The following is a 25,544-nucleotide window of genomic DNA, read 5'->3' on the forward strand; positions in this document are numbered from 1 at the left end:
ACATGAGGCAATATCAAATTCAGATGCCAGGAATGGAAACTCTTCTATTTTTGAAATCTTCCCAATTCTCCTTCTCAAATGTGCAATGCACCAGGGTGAGCTTCTCCTCCTTACCTTTCCTTTCATGGAAAGATGGGTTTGCCATCAGCACTGTACCAGCTGGCTTGAAACAGGAAACTGCCAGACTGCTCACAAATCCATGCTCATTCACTCTCCCCACTGCCTCAGCCACCGAGCCGTTAGGCCGGCTCTGTTGGGAGCATTTGTAAGCATAGAGAGAAGTGTACACTTTACTTCAGAAGCATGACTCTGACACGCCAGAAACAATTGCTCATATTTATTGAAAAGATCCCTTTCTATGCACCATTTATGCCATTATGATTTTTGTATTGGTGTTATTTTAAAATGTCTGAATAGTGATTTAATGCACCCCTTTATTAGGCAGTCTTTGTAAATATAATACCAACATTAAAGCAGTAGGGTATTGTGCATAGTGGCAATATTACATGTGTAACAATTTGCATTCTTAATGTTCCAGAACCCTGGGGTTATTAGTAAAACGATTGGAGAAAGGTGGTAAAGCTGAACAAGAAAACCTTTTTCATGAGAATGATTGCATTGTCAGGATTAATGATGGCGACCTTCGAAATAGAAGATTTGAACAGTAAGTGTGGGCTGCCTCATTGCTGCTCTTTTCTGTGTCAGGCATGACAGAGTGCAGGCGATGGGAGTGCCTTGGACCACGTGTCTGTGGTCTTTGCCTTCCTGCTGGAAAGGGGAATTTTCTGCCATTCTCTAGCTTCTAAAAATTTCATCAAACTCCAGGTAATCACTACCATTAGACTATAGTCTAACAGCACTTCTTCAGATATTATGGGCCCAGTTTAGGCTTTACAATTTGGCAACTTCCTCACCTTCTAGAAAATTCACCAGGTTGCAAGTTTTTATTACACTTTTAGCTCACACTACCAACTTTTTCACACATAACATGACAAGCAGGCAGATTTTCCTTATCTTGATTCAAGCCCTTATTCAATTAAAAAGCTACAAATTCTCCATTTCCTATCAAGTAAGGCAAGAATGAGCAGGAATCATGAGGACCCAGTTTAAGACCTGACTAGGGATTCAGATGAAACAGAGGAGCTTCTTGTCCTGGTCTTGGAGTTGCACTGCAACCAACTGCTCTGCATGTAGAGACTTGGCTTAATTTTTCTGATAAATAAATAGTCACTTTATATAGTTTTCTAAGTGTATTTTTAAGTATGTTTCTTTAAAAACGCGATTGGTCTCCTTGCAAGGAAGTACTTAATAATGATTTTTAAAAGTCCTATTGGATAATGTTGTAGAGAGGCTATATTTAATTTCTCTTAATATTGAAATGATAATACCTCTTATGCTTAAAGCTACAGTGTAACCGAATGATTGCCAGTGCAGGACCCAGCATTTCAACAGTAGTTGTAGACAGTTTTGTCATTTTTGAGAATGAAAATTTATATTGGGGTTGTTTTTAGTTTCGACAAAGTCTGTCCATCCTCATTGCTTAATGCATATACTTAATTAAGTTCATAATACCTTCGAGTCCATCAGTCTCTTTTTGCTAACTTTCCATTCTTCCTCAAACCCAGAGCACAACATATGTTTCGCCAAGCCATGCGGACATCCATCATTTGGTTCCATGTGGTTCCCGCAGCCAATAAAGAGCAGTACGAACAACTGTCCCAAAGTGAGAGGAACAATTACTACTCGAGCCGCTTCAGCCCCGACAGCCAGCATGTGGATCACAGGGGCGTGGCCAGCACAGGGCCACAGGCTCTGCCCAGGGCGTCCCGGCTGAATCCCCCACCCGAGCACGCGGACCCTCACCCCCGACTCCTACCTCAGAGCGCACAGCCCTCGGGAAAGCCGCCTGCCGCTCCGGCCCTGGCAGCACACCCTGTGTTCAGTCCCAGCAGTGGTTACAACACCAAAAAAATCGGCAAGAAGCTTAACATCCAGCTCAAGAAAGGTACAACTGATCTTCCCACTAAGTCAGCTTTCTGTCAACTAACCCCAAGCACCTGAAGTCTTATCTCATTATTACAACTGACATAACTTTTAAAGAAAAAGTATTTCAAATTGTGTTGTTTTATGCTTTTCAGATTCCCTTTGCTGTATAAACATTTACATCTACAAGTTCAGAGGATAAGGCTTTAAACCTGATGTTTCTAGGAAAGAGGTAGTGGTTATGACTGCAGTACAATTGTTGACAGTGAAGGAAATGGGATTTAGGATGTTACCATCAAGCCCAAAGCAACAGGGAGGCTGTGACTGCTTTGAGTGCCCCATTTGATGTCCAGGAGAACTAGAGGCCCTTCTTCCACTTTGGGTCTGTCTTGCGGCGATGAGAAGGGACTGATTCCTTTGGAGCTATGGGCGATTCCTGGTGGAATGCTGGAGGCCCCTGGCCCCTTGTCTTCTGTTCTTCTGGAATATCCTGTGGCTTCCCTTTCTTAATGTGCCAGGGAGAGTTGGAGTGGCCCTGGCTAATACTTCACCCATGCCGTATATCAGTGCGTTTTGTAAGGATCTCCACCTGCAGATGAGGAAATCCTGCATGCTGGGTGACGTGTGTGTCTGCTCTGGCCTTCTCCATGACTCAGAGCAAGCAAACTGCTAGGCTCTTTTCTGACTCCCTGTCACTGTCCCCTCCAGACACTGCCATTAATCATCCCTTCTAGCTGAGCATTTTTATGTGTTTTTAAATCATGTCCCTCAAAATGGTGTCACTATAAAGAATGTTTCTCCTTTTATGAGGTCAACCATCTCCCACGGTTAGTTGGAAAGGAACCCAAGAGAGGTTGAGTGATTGCTGCAAGTCATGTGGCCATTGGTGGCAGAGTCTTACTAGAACCTTTTCCCTATCCGGACACTGAGACCATGCTTCTTTCCATCTGGTGTAGGGTTTCTAATGCTGTAAACTCTGAGATTCCTATTTCCTTCCTAAATCATACTCTTTAATTGGACTTTATGAGAACCACAAAAGCCTTTTTTCTGGTGACTGGCTTTTTTAACCTCCAAATACTTGGTTGACCTGATCAGGAATTGACAGTCTCACTCCACTTTTGAAGCCCCTTGCAAATACAGAATCATATCAGCTTAAACCTTTTTCCTCCTGTTAATATAGGAATATCAGGTAAATGACACTAATATAGGAATATCAGGTAAATGACAGGACTTGGTTTTTAAGCAAAAGCATATCAAGGAACACGAATAGAGTTGCATACAACATAAAATTCTGCTTGGGGTCTCTCAACTGAGGAAGAATATTTTCCATCGTCAGAGAGATGTTAGTTCATCAGCATCTCTGCCTTTTTACTCTGATATAGGCATATTCATTGTTTAATTATAGTTTCCCATACAATTATTATATTACCACCTTGTGATCTAGTATGAACTTTTTAAATGAAGTGAAATTTTATTTGCCATTAAAAGAATCACTCTTTTGAATACAGAAATGAATATTTTGATAATATTTAAAAGTAAATGATCACATGTATTACAGAAGCTAATTACATATGTTACAGAAGATAATTTAGAAAGATTATGCTCGATCAACATAAAATAGAAATAATGGTTTTCTTTTAAACATTTTTCTGACCTTGAGTTATATAATTGATATGGAGCCTCATAGAATCTGGCTTGATTTTAATTTATTAAATATGAAAATGTATGGCAAAAGGCAGAAACTGCCTGTGCATTCTGCCAGTACTTACAAATATTTTATTAAAAAAAAAAAAGCTATGTTCACTCTAAACAACAGTGACAAAGAATGCTCATTGTCTTAGATTAGTACTACATACAGATGCTTCAATGATTTAAGTTGAACAAGCTTTCATTCTAGTTAACAGATACTATTTTTTCTGATTATTATTGTTGCATTTAACATTTTTAAGGAAGTGCATCTAAAACATAGTGTCTGTCAGTGTTAAACTTCAAATTCAGTTCAGAGTTAACTGATATAATTTGAATGACAGAAGCTCTTTATAAACTGAGGTCAATCCTAAGGAAAGGCTTCATTATAATGATTCTTTGGCATAATTCTGGAACTATGTCATACAACATGTCAAAAGAGAATAGACCCTGTGTACTTCCTTCCATAATTATGATTTCTTAATATTTATTGTCATTTTGGCATTCTCAAGTACCCTGCTCTTTTGTAGAAATTAGCTTTTTAATAAAGTCAGAGGAGAAGGTCAGTAATCTATTTCAGTCAGTGCAAAATGTTTTGTTGGCTTTGCTAAATGAAAATTGATATCTATTTATCTTTGTTTGAAAGGTCATTGTCTGAACTTTTGGCTTACAGATTTAGGAGTTATTGCTGATATTTTAATAGTATTGCGGTTCATATAACAATCAGTCTTTGTAGTTCATAGAAATTAATATTACCGAAGGAGAATCATTTAGAATTTTCTTAATAAATGTTATTGCAAGTCATTAGAGTTTCATGAAAGCACAGAGACATATGGAAAGTCCCAGCAGAATAATTAGGAAAATTTCATGTAGACAATATGCCATTCAACTCTTCACAAAAGACTTAAGAAATTAACAGCCCAGGCACATTAAAGTGATTTCAGACTTGAAGTAAATGAATGTTTTGTTTGAATTTGAGAATATTTACAGTAGGTTTTGTTATAAGTACCATGTTTTTTTCTCATTTCTACTTTGTTTCTTCTTTAACCCACATTTTTATTCTTACTTATTTCCCCATGGATGTTTGTTTACCTAGAGATTCAAACCCTTACTTCCCATTTTTTACTGAGTGCTACATCCAATTAATGAATTCTTCTATAAAGATTTTTCACCCCTTTACACATCTCTTTATTCTTCCTTTATGAAGAAGTATTTGTCCTCATGTCAGTTTAACTGGAATTGAACCCGATACCTTAAAAAGTAACTCTTTAAGAAACTCTGGTAGAAATTAATCATCATTGGAAGAGATAAAAATTCTGTGAATCATTAGAAATTTGTCATTATCTCTACACTTTATCCTGAGTTATTCTGACTCGCTGCATTGTTGGTTTCTTTGATATTAAACTTATTGCATTGAACTTTTCACTGTGTTGAACTTACAAGGGTGCCTTTTGAGAAAGCTGCCAAAGAGCCTGGAATTGAAATTATACAAACCAGCACAGTGATGGGTAATTGTGTCATTGGTTTCAGTACCTTTAAGCATTAGATAGTGATCCTCAGACCTGGTAGCTATGATGTCAGATGGGCAATTTGCTTTTGTTGTTTTAAAGAAATATACATGGTAAGATTTAGGTGAATTAGCAAAGAATGAGGCAAAGATAATATGGTTTATCCTGTCAGTTTGGGGAGGTCCTGTTATCCATATCTAGAAACATTTCACTGTTTCTTTTCCATCTCCCTGGACTTGTTCTCTTCCTTTTCTTTACTGCCTGCCCTTCAAATCTGAATACCATTATTGCACAATAACACTTGATATTTGAGATGCTATGAATTTTAACAGAAGGGTTTGTTTTCTGTGTGTATGTGTGTAGAGAAATTGTTTATTTTCATAATCAAGGATTTAAAAACATTCAGCAGGCATATTTGTATATTATTTTCACCTGTCTGACTATGTTCCCATTTCTTCTTAGACTAATGAATCTTCATATATGTACCACTTAAACCTGCTACAATTTAGTCTATTTTGAAAATCTATTAAAATTTTTAAAGTATTAAAAGGAATGGATACCTGAGTGAAAATTACAAAATGTCAAGATGAAGTAGAGAATAATAGCAAATCCTTTATGTGTATTTACCTGTGAAATCTCGCCTTTTTTTTTTTTTTGCCTGTTATACATTCAGGTACAGAAGGTTTGGGATTCAGCATCACTTCCAGGGATGTAACAATAGGTGGCTCAGCACCAATTTATGTGAAAAACATCCTCCCAAGGGGTGCTGCCATCCAAGATGGCCGACTGAAGGCTGGTGATAGACTCATAGAGGTGAGTGGCTTCTCTGCATCCCAAGTTCCATAATTCTTGAAAAGCTCTCTTTTTAACAGTCAAGGTTTTCCTAACATTGTCATAAAATTTGAAATTAAATTATATATTTTAGAAGTACTATGCATCTTAAAACAACGTCTTTCCGCTTCAGTTTTACATTTCTCCTTGTTATTTGATGAGAAATGTCTTTCATTTAGTTCACTCATAAATTTTTAGTTACTTGGACATTTGGTTTATGAGATAACATAACATTTGTCATTATGTAAGTACAGTGTCTGTTAGGTTATATTTCTGGATGACTTTAAATTTATGTCTGGCAGTATAGAAATGTTATCTCCTCTGGAATCAGAGCAGAGACAAATGAAGTAAATGAAAACAGTGTGTCTTGATGAGAAGAACAAGGAAATTTGGAAATGTCAGCGTGGAGAATGAATTGAGACATAAAAATCAAATGTCAGGGGGAAAAAAAAGATAGTTTTTCAAAGTTTCCTTTCTGTACCTCAACGGTTTCGGTTCATTGGTCTTTGAGGCTCTCTTTGACATACGTAGGATGGCTAATTTCTGTTTGCCTGAGTTTTGTGCATGTAGAAATTAAGGTGAAGATGATTGAGAAAGAGGGCCCCTTATTAGTGGTTTTTCTTAGTGTTTTCCTTAGAAAACAGTCTGTATTTTTAGTGGTAAGTGCTGTGTTTTGTAATTATTAACTAGCATTCAAGAACTAACGTTAAATATATGGAAGGGGTAAACAGCAAGGTCCTACTGTACAACACAGAGAACTCTATTCAATATCTTATGATAAACTATAATGGAAAAGAGTATTTATTTTATTATTTTAAAAAAATTTTCATTGGAATTTAGTTGCTTTACACTGTTACGTTAATGTCTACTGTATATCAAAGTGAAACAACTGTACGTATCCATATATGCCCTCTTTGGAAAAGAGTATTTTCTTTTTTTGGCTGTGCTGTGCACAGGTAGGATCTTAGTTCCCCAACCAGGGATTGAACCTGTGCCTTCTGCATGGGGAGCATGGCGTTGAAAAAGGTTATTTAAAAAAATAAGGTATATATCTGTATAACTAACTCACTTTGCTGTACATCAGAAATTAATACAACATTGTAATTTAACTATACTTTAAAAATATGCTAATGTTAAGGTAAATGTTTATGATGTTTTCCTTTTTCCTTAACTTGTAGTCTCATATGTCGCTTGAATCTCTCCAGCTCTAGCTCTCCTCCTAAAAATTTTTTGAAAGGTAATGAAACCAAGGAATAGCTTCCAGATTTTTTCCCACATATGCATTTTAGGCCTAGATTCCTTCAATCTCCCTTTTTCCTCTTTGTCTGTTAGTGTGACACCATGTTTTAAAGGGATACAGATAGAAGCCCAATAAAAAGAAAGGTTTGAGTACAAATAGGTATTGTTTGCTGAAAGAACCTCCTGTCCTCAGGCTATGAGTAAGGGTGCATATTAGTCCCCATTTGTAGTTGTAGCTTGTTTCATTTAGAAAGTGTCTCATCTGGGACATGAGCCAGTTATTTTTTGCCCCTAAAAAAAAAAAAAAAAACAGTCTGTTTCCCTGTCCCCCTTTTCCCCCTCTCTCCCTGCACCTCCCCACCACCCCGCCCCCACCCCACCCCACTGCCGCCTTCTTCTTTGCAGAAGGTAATCACTTTATTTTTGTGTCTCCCTTTCATCGTGTAATCACTTTACTTGTGACACATTAGAGAGGCTTTTGCTCTACCTTTTGAGGAATGGAAGGGCCTGCGAGCTGTACCTCTTCAGAATTAGGCTTTCTTTTCTCTAGCTGTCAAGCATATTTTAACGTAACTTTATAGTATCTGTAGTTATATCTACAGAATACCAACAGTTCCATGGGCAAAAAGTTTTCTGAGTATCTGGATATTTTTAAGCCTGTACATTTAAAACAAGTATCATGTGATTAATTTTTAAAAATGATCTAGAAAATTTTTGCTTTCTTTAAACCTGTTACTATGGAAAGGTTCCAAAACATATTTTAACTACAGAAAAGTTTTGATGTTACTATTTAAGTGATACACTTAATTGCCTTAACTCAATGTTATTTCTGTCTAAAAAGAGTAGTATTGGATACTTTTTAAAAGAAATTTCCATTCTCATTTCTGTTAGCTATGTCCTGTTGCTGGTAATGTTATTATAATTTCTACAATGATGAGACTCCCCAGGATGTAGTTGTTTAAAATCTATCTCTGTCTTTATTGTTTTCCTGGTAGAATTCTCTTAAAACATTGAAAAATCTTGAGATGAAATACTGCTTGCCCTCTTTTTATTTTGTAGAGATTCTTCTGTGTTTGCTATTTAGTGATAAAAAGTTATTGCCATAATTTTCAATAACATTTCAATGAAAGCTAAGATGCTTTTACCAAAATATTTTTAGTGTGTTTTACTACCCCTGTAAGGGTGGCACTTTTAAATTTTGATATAAGAAAATCTGTGATGAATAAGGGCATCATGGAATCTGAGTTCAACAATAGGAAGTTTTGTGTCAATGTGGCATTGTAGCGATATTTGTATCTCTGGTTACTTGTTAATGTGCTAGTGGCTATGCTTTTGATTTATTGATGAGATCTGAAAGATTGACTGTTTCCTGCCTTGCTTCAAGATAGCTGGTATGCCTTTCATTGTTAGCCCGAGCAGCCTGGTGGTTACCAGATCAGGGCAGAATATGTCATGTAATGAGCCTTGTTCCATGGCAGACATGGTCAGTCTAGAATGTGTCTCGTCTCCTGTTAATCTGTTTGCGTGGTATCATTGCTGAAAACTTTTTGTTTGTTTTAGGTTAATGGAGTCGATCTAGCAGGCAAATCCCAGGAGGAAGTTGTTTCCTTGTTGAGAAGCACCAAGATGGAAGGGACTGTGAGCCTTCTGGTCTTTCGCCAAGAAGATGCCTTCCACCCAAGGGAACTGGTGTGTAACTTCAGAGCAGATGAATGGTTTCCGACACACATGAGTCAGGGATCTGGGCTAGCTACCTGCTAGCCAATGTTTATTAAAGCATTTTCCAAGCCATTTCTACATTTTATGTATCTTTCAGTCTTAACGTAATATAAGCATTCTTTACTCACATTTCCTCCCTTTTGGAAATAAATATCCACAATGTTGCATGCAGAAATATTTGAAAATCAAATTGCAGGAATATTTTCTGGGACAGCAAATGTTTATTACTGAACACTTTTAGATGAACTGATTGAATACAGAGATGTCGATTATTCCATAACTGTCACTTCAAAGGCTGTTGTTGAAAGCTTGCCATATTCTCCACTACATATGACAAATTTTCATATTTCAAGTTTTCATGGTACATGTAGCTAAGCCAAATAAAGATGCTTGCTTACTGTTGTATGAAAAAGAGGGCCTTAATTAAATAGTCTTACTGAAAGTAAAAAGACCTGAGATGCAAGAAGCCCTGGGGGCATTAATTCCTAATATAGACATTATTTGGAATGACATAAAAGAAAAGGGGTTTGTTTGCAAACTATTTATTTCACTTTTTATACATATGTCAATGTATCTAAATATTAGATACTGGTATTTGTGCAGTATCGGTGTGAGTGAAATATGTATATTAAATTGACATGGTTCTTGGTAATATAAGTAATCACCTTAATTTTTTTTATTTTGATGTTGTAGGAAAATCAATTTACTTCAAAAACAAGTGATATTTGGTATATTTCAAAAGATATTCTAGTTGGGTCATTTTAGGGCATTTAATCTGTCTTTCAGATAGCTTTTAGCTTTATCTAAACAATAATTAATCCATATATACTAGAGTGGGTAGGTTTTAGGGATGCAGTTTCAAAATTCTTCTGATTACCCTAATTCTCTTAGGCTAATCCTTCAAATATAGATGTGTCATGGTTAGTAAAAATTCCCCTTTATTATAAAACAAATACCTTTTAGTCATGGAAATATCTCATCCCTTGGTGACACACACATTGACAATTTACTGTGATTTCATGGAAATTTCAGATTGTGATAGGGCTGAAAACTGAACACTTGTGTTTTAAATAGATTTTAAGAAATGACAAAAACTTCTTTATTTCTGTTTAAAAATGTTTAATGCATTATTTCTCAATTTAAATTCAGTTTTCCATTTCCCCCCACTGTTATCCAATTTTGTGCTTAAAATGCCACCTGATCCTAAATCTGGAGTTGTCTCTATTAAATTGTAAATGAGCACTTAAAAAAAAAAAGACTGAACTTTCTATGCAATGAAGCTTTAGTCCTTCCTCAGTGTGTCTGAGCCTGGGTGATAGTTGGCATTATTAGGTTGCCAAAGCTTAACTGCTGCTCTTACAGCCTTTCCTGAGTTCCTGCCAGCATAGACCAGCTTAAGGTTAGTCAGGTTCTCCTGGCCCAAGTTTGATCTGCCAGGCTTCTGTTTTCCCCTTCTGCTGCCTTCTTTTTTTTTTTTTTTCTTGGTTATTTAATTTATTGCTTGTGAGCTTTTCATTAAGGAGTGAGCCAGTAGGCCGTCAGTTTATTATTCACATTGCAGCTGCTATACAAGATTTAAAAAAAGAAAATTCTGAAAACTTAAAGGTGGGGGGTGGTGTTTAAAATGATACAGAACACTTTTCCTTTCTTTGGGGTGTTTGTATTTAAATTCTATGTCTAAAGCAAAATTTATCAATAGGTACCTTTTTAGTAAGTCAACCATATAACTATATTAATTAAATTGACTCTATAGTATATGAAAACCATATCACATTTATAACCTGTGTAATATTATAAAGTATAATGCTTGCGGTTCAGACTGTGGTTCAGACTGTTACTATCTGGCCTAGCTATCAAATTACAATATACTTTATAATTTAGACTTAGTTAGGAAAATTAGAAAACAAAATTAGAAACAGTGCCAGGAATAGAGAAGCAGTTTTGTGGGATTTGTTTTCCTCCCAGTAATAAATTCATGATGTACTCCAAATGAGCAACTAAAAATTTACATCTAGAGAAAAAATTTTAAAGAACCACCCTCCACAGCACACACACACACACACACAAGATAACATAACCATATCAATGAAACTTTGCAAGACAGAGTAATATATCAACCATAATTTGATCACCTTCTATATATTTTGTTGATTTTAAGAAAAAACAATTTTTCCTTGAAAGTAAAGCTTTGTCTCCCTGTGTGTTGAAGATGGCTTTGGTCAGTCTGTATTTATGTTTTTCTTCAATTCTTCTAGAATGCAGAGCCAAGCCAGATGCAGATTCCAAAAGAAACGGTAAGAGCTTTGTCTTTTGCAGGATGCAGAGATGTTGGAAAGATAAATTGAACTAACTTCTTACTAATTAATTATGAAGTTACTTGTCCTCTCTTTTCCTGGCTCATAATAGATCCTACATAGATTTATTAAATCATAAACTGATCTTGCTCTAAGTGACTTATTGCTACTACCCCAAATGAAGACTATTTCATGATTATTTTTGATCAGACAGGGCTAAAAAATGGATGTTAAAGGCTCTCCTATTCACCTGCGTAATAAGAGGGACTAAAATTGGTGAGCTTCGTAATTTCATATACACACACCCACACACACATGCACATATAAGACACACACATACACACACATATATGTATATGACACATACATACATACATACATATATATATATGTAAAGTATTTTATGAGTTGTGAAGTGCTATATTATAACTGGCTACAAAAATGAAAAAAAGAAAACTCAAGTAAAAAAAATAGGACTATAAGGCATAAAAATGTGTCATAAATAGGAAAAGTAAAATATGTCAGCAGTTAGACTAAACATATTGTCATAATAACATATTTAATAATTTTTTAATTTATTATCAGTTATTATGACATTTTATATGGGACTAAAAATTCTCCTAACAGAAGTAAGTTTTCACAGCTTTGATTAAAATGCAAAAATAGGTGTTTAGAAGACAAATCTTAATATAGGCTGAAAATAAAATAATAGGCAGGCAGTACTAACATAATGAAAGAGAAAGAATTGCCATATTAGTTTCTAAGCTTATCTTTTTGTATATGTGAATGCACTACATGGGGAAAAAAAGAGAGGGTATTTTATATTGACACATGATATCATCCAGTAGAAAATCTAACAGACAGGATAGTTTATCCATTAAACATCACAGCACAAAAACATGTCATTGTCAAACCCTTGTGAAGAAAATGAAAATTTGCAAAACCATATCTACAGTGGGTATGTATTTTTCCAAATTTGGCATGCTAGACAAATAATATGTCTAACATGAATATTTGAATCTGGATGACATAATTAGCACTATTAAAATATAGTATAATTTAATTTTCATTGACACATAGCCAGACAGCTTTGAACCTAATAAAAAAGCAAAATATCATTTTCAAATATTCCATTGTTACAAAAAATGGATGAATAATCAGACTTTTGACAAAGGTCAGGAAACAAGCTGGAGAATATTACACGTTTATAAGTATAGGTTATAGGAAATTCATAGCCTCCATTTTTTATCCATTAAATCAATAGGTCTGTGATAGTTAATCAAAATCACAGTAGTGTGTGTGTGTGTGTGTGTGTGTGTGTGGTTGTGGGTGGGGTAGGTTGAGGCAAAATCAGACAGATTAATTCTAAAGAATCAAGTAGGGCTTAAGAATGTCTTTTTTATTTCCTATTTTAACAAACAACAATGCTAGCAAAATGCATTATAAAGCTAAGCATTGAAATAGCATGATGTTGTTGTAGGAACAGACAAGTAGATAATTTAAACACATTGATGATGGAAGCGGTCCCAGTGTTTACATGTGTGCACATGTTTGTTAAAGGAGGCATTTCAAAATAGTGGTAAAGAGTGGTTTATTTAGTATTTAGAACAATTGGCCATTGACTTTAAAAAGTTAGATTCCTTTGTAAAAAAAAAAATTTAGATTCCTTTTTATTCACCATAAAAAATAAATCTCAATTGATTATTGAATTAAATCTAAAAACATACCAAAAAGTATTAAGGAAATATGTGAAAAATTTCTGTTAAATTTGGCTAGTGAATGGTTGTCCTGGCATGACAAAGTCAAAATGTCCTAAGAGAGCAGACTGATGGGTCTGATTAATATGTATTAAAAAACTTGTATAGCAATAACTGCACCATGAAAGAGTTGCAAGATAGATACTAAAAGCAGGAAGTATTTTGCAGTGTGTTCCTTGGGTGAAGAACCACTGTTTGGTGTTTGGAACCTTAATATCATAGAACTTTTTGGAAAAGTGAATGGCGTCACAAATAAGCTGTATCTGTTAATGCCTAAGATGATCTGAGATGGAGAACGATACCATAAGATCAGCGTGTTCTTTTGAAACATGTAATCAGTCCTGGTGAGGAAACTGAGGATTAGCTCTGAAGTTTTCGATCACCACTGGGAAGAAGTGGCCTTGGCTTTAAAGGTGGTATTCCATTGAGAATGCCCAGGTGCCTTCTATTCTGTGCCTCACCCCAAACCTTTTGTGGTCATGATAGATGCCAGAGCCAATACCCATTCAGGCCCCTGAACGAAAGAGATGGTATGTGCGTATGTGAATCGGACTTGAGATGGAAATGGAAATGGTTTCTGATAAGGGTTTTTCCAAGCTAGGTAAAGAAAGGTAAAGGGTTGGTTTTTTTTTTTTTTTGGTCTAAATGTTTTGTTTTCGGTTTATTGTTCTTTCTTTGGTCGTCTCACACCTGGGTCTCTCTTTCTACTTTTGATAGGCAAAACCATTTGGGGCTGTTAGAGATTTTATGTTAAAATTACAGTTTAAAAATTGGCTTTCAGGGTCTCTCTCTACCTTTTGGTGGCAAGTCTTAAATTCATTCACGTAGTGAAGTTCTCTGACATTATATTCGTTAAACTTTCAGGTGTTTGTGAGCACCTTGAGAATGGAATGCCCTAAAGCCCAATTAGTTGATTATAATGACTCCCAGAACCGATTAAGTCTTAGAAATTGTAAAAAAGGTCATTTAGGTAGATGAGCCAAGCTGTACCAATGGCTGATAGACCTTTTAAATGTCTGAGACTTGGGATTCTTGTACATCTTCTAAATTTTGTCTTAATTAGCCAGAATGGGTAGCTAGAAACCCTACTGAGTTTTAGGTTATCCATTCAAAGTTGGATGAAAAGCTGAATTATTTAGCGTAGGCTCAAGGTCACTTGGAGAAGGCAATGGCATCCCACTCTAGTACTCTTGCCTGGAAAATCCCATGGATGGAGGAGCCTGGTGGGCTGCAGTCCATGGGGTCGTGGAGGGTCAGACATGACTGAGCGACTTCACTTTCACGCTTTGGAGAAGGAAATGGCAACCCACTCCAGTGTTCTTGCCTGGAGAATCCCAGGGACGGGGGAGCCTGGTGGGCTGCTGTCTATGGGGTCACACAGAGTTGGACACAACTGAAGTGACTTAGCAGCAGTAGCAGCAGCAGCAAGGTCACTTATTCCATGACTTGAACAAACTCCTTGCCTTTGGGAAGTTTCTTCACTTGACAGTTTAGTTTTGTGCTCATCCAGGTTGGACAAGATAATACACGTATGTATTAGCCAGGGTTCTCCAGAGAAACAGTACCAATGGGATGTATAGATAGTTATAGAGAGACTCATTATAAGATATGGGTTTGTGTGATTATGAAGGCTGGGAAGTCAAAGTCTGCATTGTGGGCCAGCAGAGACCTAGGAGAGTCCACAGCGTAGATGAAGTTCAGAGACAGTCTGCTTGAGCATCCCCCTTGCTCAGGCAGGCCTATCTTTCTGTTCTTCTTTAACTGATTAGATGATATGGAAGGTAATCTGTTTTATTCAGATTCACAAATTTAAATGTTAATCTTATCCCAAAACACCTTCCAAATAGACACAAAATTAAGCATCACAAGAAGTAGTGAATTTACCTGCAGGCTCTTAGGCCTTAACTTACCAAAGTACCAATTTCTTCCTTGGGCTTTAAAGGACAGTGCAAAACTGCTTTAGGAAGGCCCCCAAGAACTCTTCTTAAGATCATGTAAGAATATCATTGTATGTAAAACAAATTCAGAGCTACTGGATATAAGTAGGGCTTTAGAAAATAACAGTTTTTAGAGATGATACTAGAGCATATGGATAAGATATGAAACATGCTTAAAGGTCAAAAATTTAACATGCATGGAATCTCCACTTAGGATCCCTTGCAGAGCCAGGGGCATCTCCCTGTAGAAGCTGCAAGGATACACTGAGGAAATTTGAGGATAAGCTAACTGATAGGTTTTAATCTTGATCTGGAAAATTAATGAGCTTATCAGTAAGTCTGGCCATAGGCTTATTAATTAATGGTTGTGGTGGATCAAGTAGAGCCTACCATGTTGACCCCACTGTAAAGTAAGAAAATGATCCCATTTATAATAGGATCAAAAAAAAAATACTTAGGAAGAAATTTAACCGAGGAGATGAAAGACCTGCACACTGACAGAGATAAGCTGGCGGACTGGAGGATCAGGAGAGTGAGGGAAAGGAGATACTGGACAAAGGGTACAGACTTCTGCTGTTCATAGGATGAGTGAATTCTGGAGGTCTAATGTAGAGCATGGTGATCATAGCTGATAATACTCTGTTGTATGTTCTCACCACAAAACTGTAGTTTTGTGAGGTGATGGAGGTGTGTTAGCTAAACTATGCTGTTGATTGTTTTGCAATATATAAATGTATCAAATGAACACTTTGTACATCCTAAGTTTACAATGTTACATGTCAAATATATCTCAAGAAAGCTGGGGAAAAAATAGCCCAAAGTAAGACAAAGCACATAGCGAGCCTAATGGGGGTGGAATTATGGGTTAGTACTTCTTCATTCAAAGCCTTGTATAAATTCTTTGGGAGAAACTGATCATCAAACATGGCCTCTCCTGGCTAACACTGATGGAAGAATACAAAATTCTCTAATTTGAGTTTTTGTTGAAGATTTCTACAATCACACATTAATCATATGTTAACCTAATCATATGTTAATCATATGTTAAATTAATCATAATAGTTTGGCTTTGACCATCAAATGTTGCTATTATCACAAATAATTTTATAAAATATGTGCTATTTCTAGTGCTTTAAGTACTCAAGCTTTAAGTCATGATTCAGTAAAATACTTTTCAATTCAAATGATTCAAACTTACTTTAAAACAATCTTATTCCAAGATTGGGATAGAATGATATTTTCCTGATCTTACAAAAATAGTAATGATTTTGTATAATGAATCTGTATCTATTTTTAGGGGAGTCATTTGAAATTCCCTACTTTCACTAAAGTAAGTTAAAGGTTTCCTAATGTTTGGTGTATTTTCCCTTGGGAAATATATCTTAGCTATTTTTTATTGTCTTTCGTTAATGGTATAGTGATAAAAATTATCTTTGAAAGTTATTCTTTTTTTTTTTTTTTGCTATTGAACTCAGATCATTTTAAAGGTTATTTTGGTAGTAAAAATATGTTTGTTTTAAAAATGACTGTTTTAGATATAGCAATACTATTCTGGATTAATTACTATGTGTAATTTTTATTCTAAAACATCATTCTTTCAGAAAAGTTTCGAGAATAGCCTGAGGAGCACCAGTATATTTGTCTTTTTGTTAATATTTAACCACATTTGATATGTAATTTTCTTCCATTCTTCCCTCCCCCTCCCTCTAATATCTGCATCTTTCCTTTCCATTGTGTAATTTGTTTCAGAATTGAGATAAACTGTAGACGTAATTCCCCTTCATCTGTAAACCTTTCAGTGTGTGCATCCTAAAGAATGACATTTTGCATGTGACCAGGTTATAGTCATCAAGCCATGAAGTCAGCAGTGACTTAGCAGAGTCGTATCACCTGATGTCTCAGTTAGTGTCCTTCACGGTGTGCAGACGTGAACAAACGAATGGATACATATGCCTCAGATTCTGGTCCCGTTTCCACTGTACAATCACGCCTGGCATCTCGTTGTCATGTCTCTTTAGTCTTTCTTAATCAAGAGTGTTTCTTCAGTTTATCTTTGGTTTTCATTTTTGAAGAGCAAATTACTTTGAGAATGTCCCTCAATTTGGGTTTGTGGGGTTTCTTGGAGAAATGATTTTTCTGACTTCACATTACAGATTAACAACAGTACAAAACCTTTTTTTTTCCTTCCTCAGTATTTGTAGCATCAAGCAAAACATTAAAAAAATTTTTAAATGTTATTTATTTTAGGTCTACTGTTTGAATCAGAAAAGAGCACATAAAACCAGATGTGGCATTTTAACTTTGCTAATAAGAGGAATTAACCTTAAAGTATCAGCCCAAATATCATTCATAAACATTCATCTTGCATATGGGGTAAAATAAAATCTATAGCTTAAACTGTAGAGTTATTCCTTTGTGCAAAAAATATAAACACAGAACCATCTCTTACTTTAAAAAATCCTGCTCTTGATTAAAACTGTAAATGGTTATTATTATTTGTCTGCTATACTTGCATATTATTTAAACTCTAGATGTTGAATTAGTGTATTCTGTCTTTAACTTGTATGAAAACTCAAGTTAGGCATGAGAATATGATGCTGTACTTATTTTGTAAGATTCATCATAAAATTTTTGGCCCTGCCTGTCTTCCGCATCCTAGCGCTGATCGCTGCCCAATGATCATGTTTTGGCCACATAATATAATCAACTTCTACTTCCTTGCTAGCAAGTTTGCAAATTAACTGCAGGCTCAGAGTGGCCTGTGGGCCAGCTCTGTCCCCTCGGCTATTGGGACTGTTGTTTGGGGCAGAAAGGAAAACTAGGCTTTAGTGCAGATCTCTTGTGGCTATTTTTCTGTCTCGCTGCACATATGTGTGCATCTATTCTGCCATCCTGAGGATTAGTGGGAAAATAAATAGCCTTCATACTGCCTATACATTAAGTTTTCTGTTTCTAATATGCTTAGCAAAAATGCTCTCTTTTCCTGGGCATTAGAAGGCAAAAATGCCTATGGAGTAATGGCTGAGGGAAAACATGCCAGATTGTACTGATAGAAAAAAATCACGTGTGCATATGAGGGACATGATGTGTATTTGAGTGACATTCATGTCCAAATGGCTTAAGGAGCAAATTAAAGGGAAACAAAATATTTATTGTGTTTCTTTACGAAAAATCTTGACTCAAGAAACAGTTGATACAGTACAGAATCTGGATGGAGTAACAGTTGAAGATGATAGAAAATTAGCTTCTCCTTATATCAGAATGAAGAGATCCCATTACTAGTAAGATTTTTGGAAAAATTCTGTATAAAGTAGACTTTGAAATAGTTTTTGAAGAGCAAATTTTTAAAAAACATTTTGCTTCTGGAGAATTAAGTTCTAAAAACTGATGTTAATTTCAGTCTTATGTCAAGAGCGAAATGGATTAATAATACAGTATCAAATGAAAAGTACAATCTCTCACTTAAATGTTTTTAATGACAATAATGACTTAAGACTCGATAAGAAAGCTGGGAAAGAGTATTAAACTCCCATCCTGCAGTTTTCATAAGGAATGAAACTTATCCATGGAGAATACAGTCTCCTTTAAAACAGGTTCGGAGCAGGGCAACATGTCAGGAAATGATTTGAACTTGATTAAAATTTCTGTTCACGTATTCAGTCAGCTCCTTATCTTGATTTTTCGAGTAGAAGAAAAATGAAAATTTTAAGTCTTAGTAGAACATTATGGAAATGTCAATATATTAAGTAAACATTAAAAAATCAAACTGAAGCTACAAATCAGTAAGTGACAATTAAGAAGCTTCCAGATTTGAGGCAAATAAATGCAGTGAATGATCAGACTTAAAAGTGCCCTTGTAAGGGACTGTCTTTGGTTTCTGTGTCTTTTCAAATGCAATTTTCCCAGGAATGTAAGTACTGGTTCTGATTCACAAAGTGAATTTTATCTTTCAGTTTCCTCTGAATTTAAATTAGAAGGGCTCTATTGTGTTCTGGTATGATTTTGTATTTCAAACATCAGAAACATTTTATATTGAGGTAGCTATGTTCATTCATGCAAGGTTTTTATTTATGTTCTCCAATTGTTTTGAACCATATGGATGAAAATAAAATTTATAGAGCAAAACAAATATATAAAGATACTTTTGCATAGTAAATATGATGTCAGTATTTTAATAGAGTATAATGTTTATTTTTCCCCAATCCATTGATTTTTATTTGAGCTGTAATTATTCTCCGGGAATATTTTAAATGTAAGAAGGCTTTTATAATGCACAGGTATAGGATTTATTTTGATTTTGGTACTTTGTATAGTTAACATACTATCCCTCTATATCTTCTCAAGTTCTTTTAAAAATATTCTTTATTATATAATTTTCATATTTTTAACATATTAGGGTTTTTTTTTTAAACATACCTTGTCCTGATAACTTTGAGGCTGTCTTTCCAGATGGCACACAGAGTGTTAGCATTGACTATTAGTAAGTTAGAAACAACAAAAAAATCACATTATTGTGGATTTGGATAATGTACCTCTTGTATTATGATAATCTAAAAAAAGACTCTTACTGATTAACTCTGTACTTCAAAAATTATTTCATCTGATTGAGATATCTCAGATTGCATGTTAACTTTCCAAATGTCTTTTAACAATTATATTATTATGTTAATTTTGATAATTATTAGAAAATTTTAAAAAATTTGTTGAGATGCAAAGAAAAAAACTGAAGTCTACCCACAGTTCCATTGCTCTGCAGTAGGCTTACACATATGTAACTGAATAGTTCTTAAAAGTGCAATCCTCAAAGCATGCCTTATAGTCCAACCTCATTAAGTACCATTAGATGTTTAACCATTCTTCAAGCGTATTTTGATAATCTCAGTGTGAATGACTAGGTGGATGCAGGAGAAATATTCCAAAAGTACGAAAAGAGAAGGAGGAAAACTTGTAAGCTTAGATGAGGCATTTAGTTGTGATTCAGAGAACTTGTGCCCTATGTCTAGATGGCCAGCGTACAGTTGGGAACACTACCAAGGATTACAGAAGGCAGAGGACGTTCTCTCCCAGTGTCCAAATACTTATATGTCATCACACTGCCTTTAATCAGGTTATACCTAAAGCATTCACTTGCTCCTTGCTTTTGGGGAGGAGCTGGGCAAAGTTTGTGCATCTGCAATGTGTTGGGTTCTGCAGCAGTCTTCTTATGCACTTGATGTCTACTATTACAAAATCAAGGTCGGCATATACAACTCTTTAATTAAATAATATTGCTTGAATACTATCCACCAGCTGCAGTATGTATCATACAGTACTGTGGAAAAAAAAATCTCTCTAAAGTTGTTTATCTCTACTTTGTCTCACAAATGTTGAAGGTTAAAACTCTCTAGCAACTCTCTGAAAATGAACCCCTTTTTCTGCTGACTGTATTATCAGGATTTGTTGTTGTTTGAGAATAAAATGATACACCCTTAATGAACATTAATCTATTAATAACACTGAAAATTCCTAGTGAAAAACAAAGAGACAAATGAGTTATGTTTATTTATTTTGATTGCCTGCTGTTTCTGTTTTTCTCCTGTGGTTTAGAATATATAAACAGATGAAAACCCCCCACGAAAAAGAAAAACAGACCAAAACTCTAAGGGTCTACATGTCTTTAGTCCTTCTGCTTCATTTTTTCTCCTGTATTTCTCAGAATCTGGTTTAGGTTTGTTTCGATATTGAAACAAGTGTCACATAAAAATATTAGCAGCTGGCTCCAGGAATCATCTGGAGGGGGTGCAGTGTGTGCTGTTATGCATCCTGTTGTGGAACTTCCGTGGAAATACTGTGCCTGTTACAATTAAAGAACTGCTCATTAGCAGTCCTTCAAAAGAACAGAAACATTGGAATATAACTGTGCAATTTTGTTTCCTGTTAGAAAGCAGAAGATGAGGATACTGTTCTCACGCCTGACGGCACCCGGGAATTTCTGACGTTTGAAGTTCCGCTGAATGACTCAGGATCTGCTGGTCTTGGCGTCAGTGTCAAAGGTAACCGGTCGAAAGAGAACCACGCAGATTTGGGAATCTTCGTCAAGTCCATTATCAATGGAGGAGCAGCATCGAAAGTAAGCCAATGTCAGTCTTATCAAGCTTGTGCGCACTCACAAAAGTGTTTAATTTATAGCCCTATTCCTTGGAAACATTTAAGTGGTTGGGGTGAAATCATTCCTCTTCCCTATATATGTTCATTTCTGTGGCCTGTGAAGTAAACCGATAAAAAACAGATTAACAGAAGAAAAAGTTTACAAATTTTACTGATGGTAAAATTTCCAATTTTATGTGTATGGGACTCCCCAGGAAGAAGTGAAAACCTAAGGAAGCGTTAGATTTAGAAGCTTGTATACCATTTTAGCTTCCATTTAATACCATTTGGGCTTCCTAGTGGCTCAGAGGTTAAAGCATCTGCCCGCAATGCGGGAGACCTGGGTTCGATCCCTGGGTTGGGGAGATCCCCTGGAGAAGGAAATCACAACCCTCTCCAGTATTCTTGCCTGGAGAATCCCATGGGTGGAGGAGCGTGGTGGGCTACAGTCCACGGGGTCGCAAAGAGTCGGACACGACTGAGCGACTTCACTCACTCACTCTCATACCATTTTAGCAAATGGTGGTAAGTTTTAGAGTAGGGATTAGAAAGACGGATTGGGCTTCCAGCTGCAGTCAGCTGTGGGATGGTAAACCTCTGAAGGGAACCCCTGGAAGAAAAGTCTCCTTTTATAGGTTTGTTTCTGAGGACTCATCTCAGTAAGTCTCTGTCTCTGTGTGAGGGTCGCCCTCCACTTCCAGGTGAGAGAGAAGAGACCTGGCATCTTCACAGCAAGGACCTTCTCCCCTGGGTTCAGCCAGAGGCAGCGAGGACAGAGCCCTTTCTCTGTGTCTGACATTTCTCACTTGCCTTCCACTGAGAATAATCCTTATGCCAAAGTGGTGTGTGTTGGGGTGGCGTATTCTGATCCCCTGTAACACTTAAATGTTTTCTGGGTTTTTGCCTAATAACCTAAACAGGATCAAACAACAGGTGAAATCTCAGTGATGTGCCATTTGGGGATGAAAGTCTTATCTTCAGCTCCTCATTTTTGATCTCCGAGTTCACAGCCCAGGTTCATGCTAGTGAAATGAAGATTATCTTTGCAGAGACTTAGCTCAGGTTCTGGCACAGACCTGCCTGACGGGAAAGGTTAATCCCTCCCTCTTCTCTCCCTTCGCTTCTCGTGGGTCACTTCTGTTTCCCAGAGGAGAGAAAATGTCCTGGCTGTCTGTTCGGGGGGGTTGCTGCTCTTCTCTGCAATTGTCTAATAGCCTGGAGCTTTTGCATGTCTTGGGTTGTAAATAACCTCTCTGGGTGTCTGTGGAAGCAGGAAAGTAATCACTTTGTGTCCTTTGAATTAGTATGCTATTTTGGTAAACAGATTATGATAATGACTTGATTTACAAATGTATAAATGATTGAAGTAGACACAGGCTGCAAGGGCTGCTTACACATTATTATGCTAGTGTTCAATTGGGCATAATCCATTAGTGTTAAAGCGCACCCCCCCCCCACTTTTTTTTTTTTTTTTGCCTTTTTGCTTTGTTTTCATTTTATTTTTTTAACGAAGGGGAAAGCAGCTTCTTTTATCACAGACTATTTAATGGCACTTATTTTTACCTGCTCCCTTCCCAGGATGGGAGGCTTCGGGTGAATGATCAACTGATAGCAGTGAATGGAGAATCCCTGTTGGGCAAGACAAACCAGGATGCCATGGAAACCCTCCGGAGGTCCATGTCCACTGAAGGGAACAAGCGAGGAATGATCCAGCTCATTGTGGCGAGGAGAATAAGCAAATGCACTGAGGTAAAGGATGAGAAAGACAAAAGGCATCTGAAATGGCCACAGGACCAAGTTCTGTCCTAACACTGGACGAAGAATTACAGGTCCCTGGGCTTTGCCTCAAAAGAGTCTCAATTATCTCTGGTGGCTAGAGTTTATTTCATTGTCGTTAGATTGTGATTTATTTTCTTCATTCTGTGATCAAAATATTCCTGAGCATGCTGTAATATTTCTATTGCCACCTCAACAGTTACTGCCGGGATCTGGAAGGCGCCTTTGTTTAGTAGGATTCACACCTTGAAAACAGAGCCGCACACTCCTGCTCAGAGTGCAGTTTCTCTGCTGTTCAGCAGTGTTGAACCAGGAGGGAGAAACGTCAAAGCAACGATTGCTTGTTCCCTTGCTTATCTAGACTGGGTGCCTCTTGCAAAGTCCCTCAAGGGGGAGAGTCTGTTTCTCTTGTGACGTGGTCAGAAGTGGGAGCCTCCCTTCCCACGCCTGGCCTGCTTCGTCCTTTACTTATAGGGCTGGGCATTTTCCTCTGGAGAACCTGCTTTTCAGTGATATCTGCTACATGAAACCATGGTGGGTTCTGCACCTGTGCTGTGTCTAACCAGGTGTGAGTGGGAAGGTTTTCTTTCCCGAAGGACGTGAGCTTTTGTTTTCCCAGATAGCAAAAACATACCAAGTAGAAACATACTACTTATGTTTCAGTAGCAGAGCATTTGAAAATTTAAAGGGAATTAAATATAGGTTTGTTAATAAATATTAGAACCTGAAAAAAAACCAAATGATTTTTTAAAGACATTTTATGAAGTATGTGCCATCTATAGGAAAGAGGTGGGACCTGCTTGCTGAAAGTATTGTTTGTTGTTTTTCTCTTTACTGATGTTCAACTCCCCATACTTTTAAATCAGCTAAGAGAAAATGTTTAGCAAATCGCACAAACTGGAAAGTATACCTAAGCTGCTTAGGTGTTTTTCTTAATTTTAAAATCTGTATTTAATATATAAAGAAAGCTTTTCAGGTCATGATGATGGCTCATCCAGTCAGTTAACACAACTGGATTTTGCAACATACCTTTGAGCTCAGGGGGTAGTTAGTGGAGAGGTGACCAATTTTTGAAAAATTATCGACCATAGACTTACTTTTACATTTTTATTTTCCAAATGAAGAATGACTTAATGTTAATTAACAAGTTAATTTCCACGACAGCAAGAGAAGAGTGTCACCTTAACTAGAAACCTCATAGTGGAAAACTATGAAAGTAAAACATTAGCTTTTTTATGATGAATATAAATGCTGCTGCTAAGTCGCTTCAGTTGTGTCCAACTCTGTGCAAACCCATAGACGGCAGAGCGCTCTGCCGTTCCTGGGATTCTCCAGGCAAGAGCGCTGGAGTGGGTTGCCATTGAGTGAAGTCGCTCAGTCGTGTCCGACTCTTAGCGACCCCATGGACCGCAGCCTACCAGGCTCCTCCGTCCATGGGATTTTCCAGGCAAGAGTACTGGAGTGGGTTGCCATTGCCTTCTCCGATATAAATGCGAGGCTACTGGATTGATTTTCTTGAATGGTAATTTTTATTGGTTTCCAAATCATTCCCTGATGTTTTAAAGGTAAGTCCTGTAAAGAGCTATCTCCACAGTTAGTTCACAAGATACATTGTTCTTTATTAGGTCTTTTTCAAAAATGGAAGAATTTGATTTTCCCTAAGACTGTATCCATTAGACAGATGCTCACTGAGAAAATGTGTTAGGTCCTGGGGGTATAGCGGTGAATAAAAACCCTGGGGGACTTCCCTGGTGGTCCAGTGACTGAGACTCCAGTCTCCCAGCACAGGGGGTCTGGGTTCAATTCCTGGTCAGGGAACTAGATCCTACGTGCCGCAACTAAGACCCAGTGCAAATAACAAACAAACAGAACTGATGGGGGTTCCATCCCTGGATGTTCTCCTGGTCAATATATCATATTGTTATCATCTTCTCAAAATTTTCCTTCAGAGAAAAGCATTGAAATATTCCATGGGCACTTTGACTGTAAGAAACAGACCCAAGGTCAGCATCCTGAATCTAGACATGCTTTCGTCTGGTTCAGGTGATTCCCTCTTGTTCCCCAAACAAACCTGTACTAGCCTGAAAATATTTTGATAAAGGCACTGATTTGATCCCCTGTCTCCCTGTAAGATGCATGGAATTGAAATCCCACCGCAATATCTTTGTGTCTCATTCACTTCTGCATATGAATTTATGTGAATGAAAATGATTTAAGTAAGGGAACAGTGGCAGTATGCAGTAATAGACTTTAATATTCAATATTCTTTATGGTATCACTTTCATACATTGCTGGTTATTACTATTTCTTAGGATAGAGTAAGCTTATAAAGCAATTAGATAAAAAAAAATCTTATCACGAGTGCTGTGTTCTCTTTGTAATACCAGTGAAAAGCCTTTTGTACTGACAGGATTTAACTAAAGAATTATATGAAGACAGAAGAGCTCATTTCAGCTTCCCATAAGTCTTAAGACACGATTTTGCTGCTGTTGTACTTATATTATATATTACCTTTGGAGAAACATCTCCCTGAATTACTGAGAGGGTTTGTGTAAATTATGTTACCGTAAATATTGATGTAACCAGAGCGTGTCTTGTCATGCATGAACCTCAACCCAGAATAATGTGCTAAGTTCCCTCCTTCTGGGTCTATCCATCAGCTGTGTAGTCCGGCCTTGGACAGTATCA

General features: G+C 36.7%; 1 protein-coding gene across 28 annotated transcripts in view; it reads left to right on the forward strand.

The window, feature by feature from the left end:
- PARD3 (par-3 family cell polarity regulator) overlaps positions 1 to 25,544 on the forward strand; it is a 569,666-nt gene that overhangs the window by 324,465 nt on the left and 219,657 nt on the right. For 16 of the 28 annotated variants that reach the window (XM_027976558.2, XM_027976565.2, XM_027976560.2 and 13 more), the window contains 7 exons: positions 539 to 664; positions 1,626 to 2,005; positions 5,851 to 5,990; positions 8,808 to 8,936; positions 11,222 to 11,260; positions 20,875 to 21,063; positions 22,659 to 22,829. In XM_027976558.2, coding sequence (XP_027832359.2) covers positions 539 to 664; positions 1,626 to 2,005; positions 5,851 to 5,990; positions 8,808 to 8,936; positions 11,222 to 11,260; positions 20,875 to 21,063; positions 22,659 to 22,829 — 1,174 coding nt within the window. The remainder of the gene's footprint in view (positions 1 to 538; positions 665 to 1,625; positions 2,006 to 5,850; positions 5,991 to 8,807; positions 8,937 to 11,221; positions 11,261 to 20,874; positions 21,064 to 22,658; positions 22,830 to 25,544) is intronic. The other 12 variants (XM_027976561.2, XM_027976566.2, XM_027976568.2 and 9 more) reach the window with 1 other exon arrangement.

This window comes from Ovis aries, chromosome 13, assembly GCF_016772045.2.
Source record: "Ovis aries strain OAR_USU_Benz2616 breed Rambouillet chromosome 13, ARS-UI_Ramb_v3.0, whole genome shotgun sequence".
Classification (NCBI taxonomy): Eukaryota; Metazoa; Chordata; class Mammalia; order Artiodactyla; family Bovidae; genus Ovis; species Ovis aries.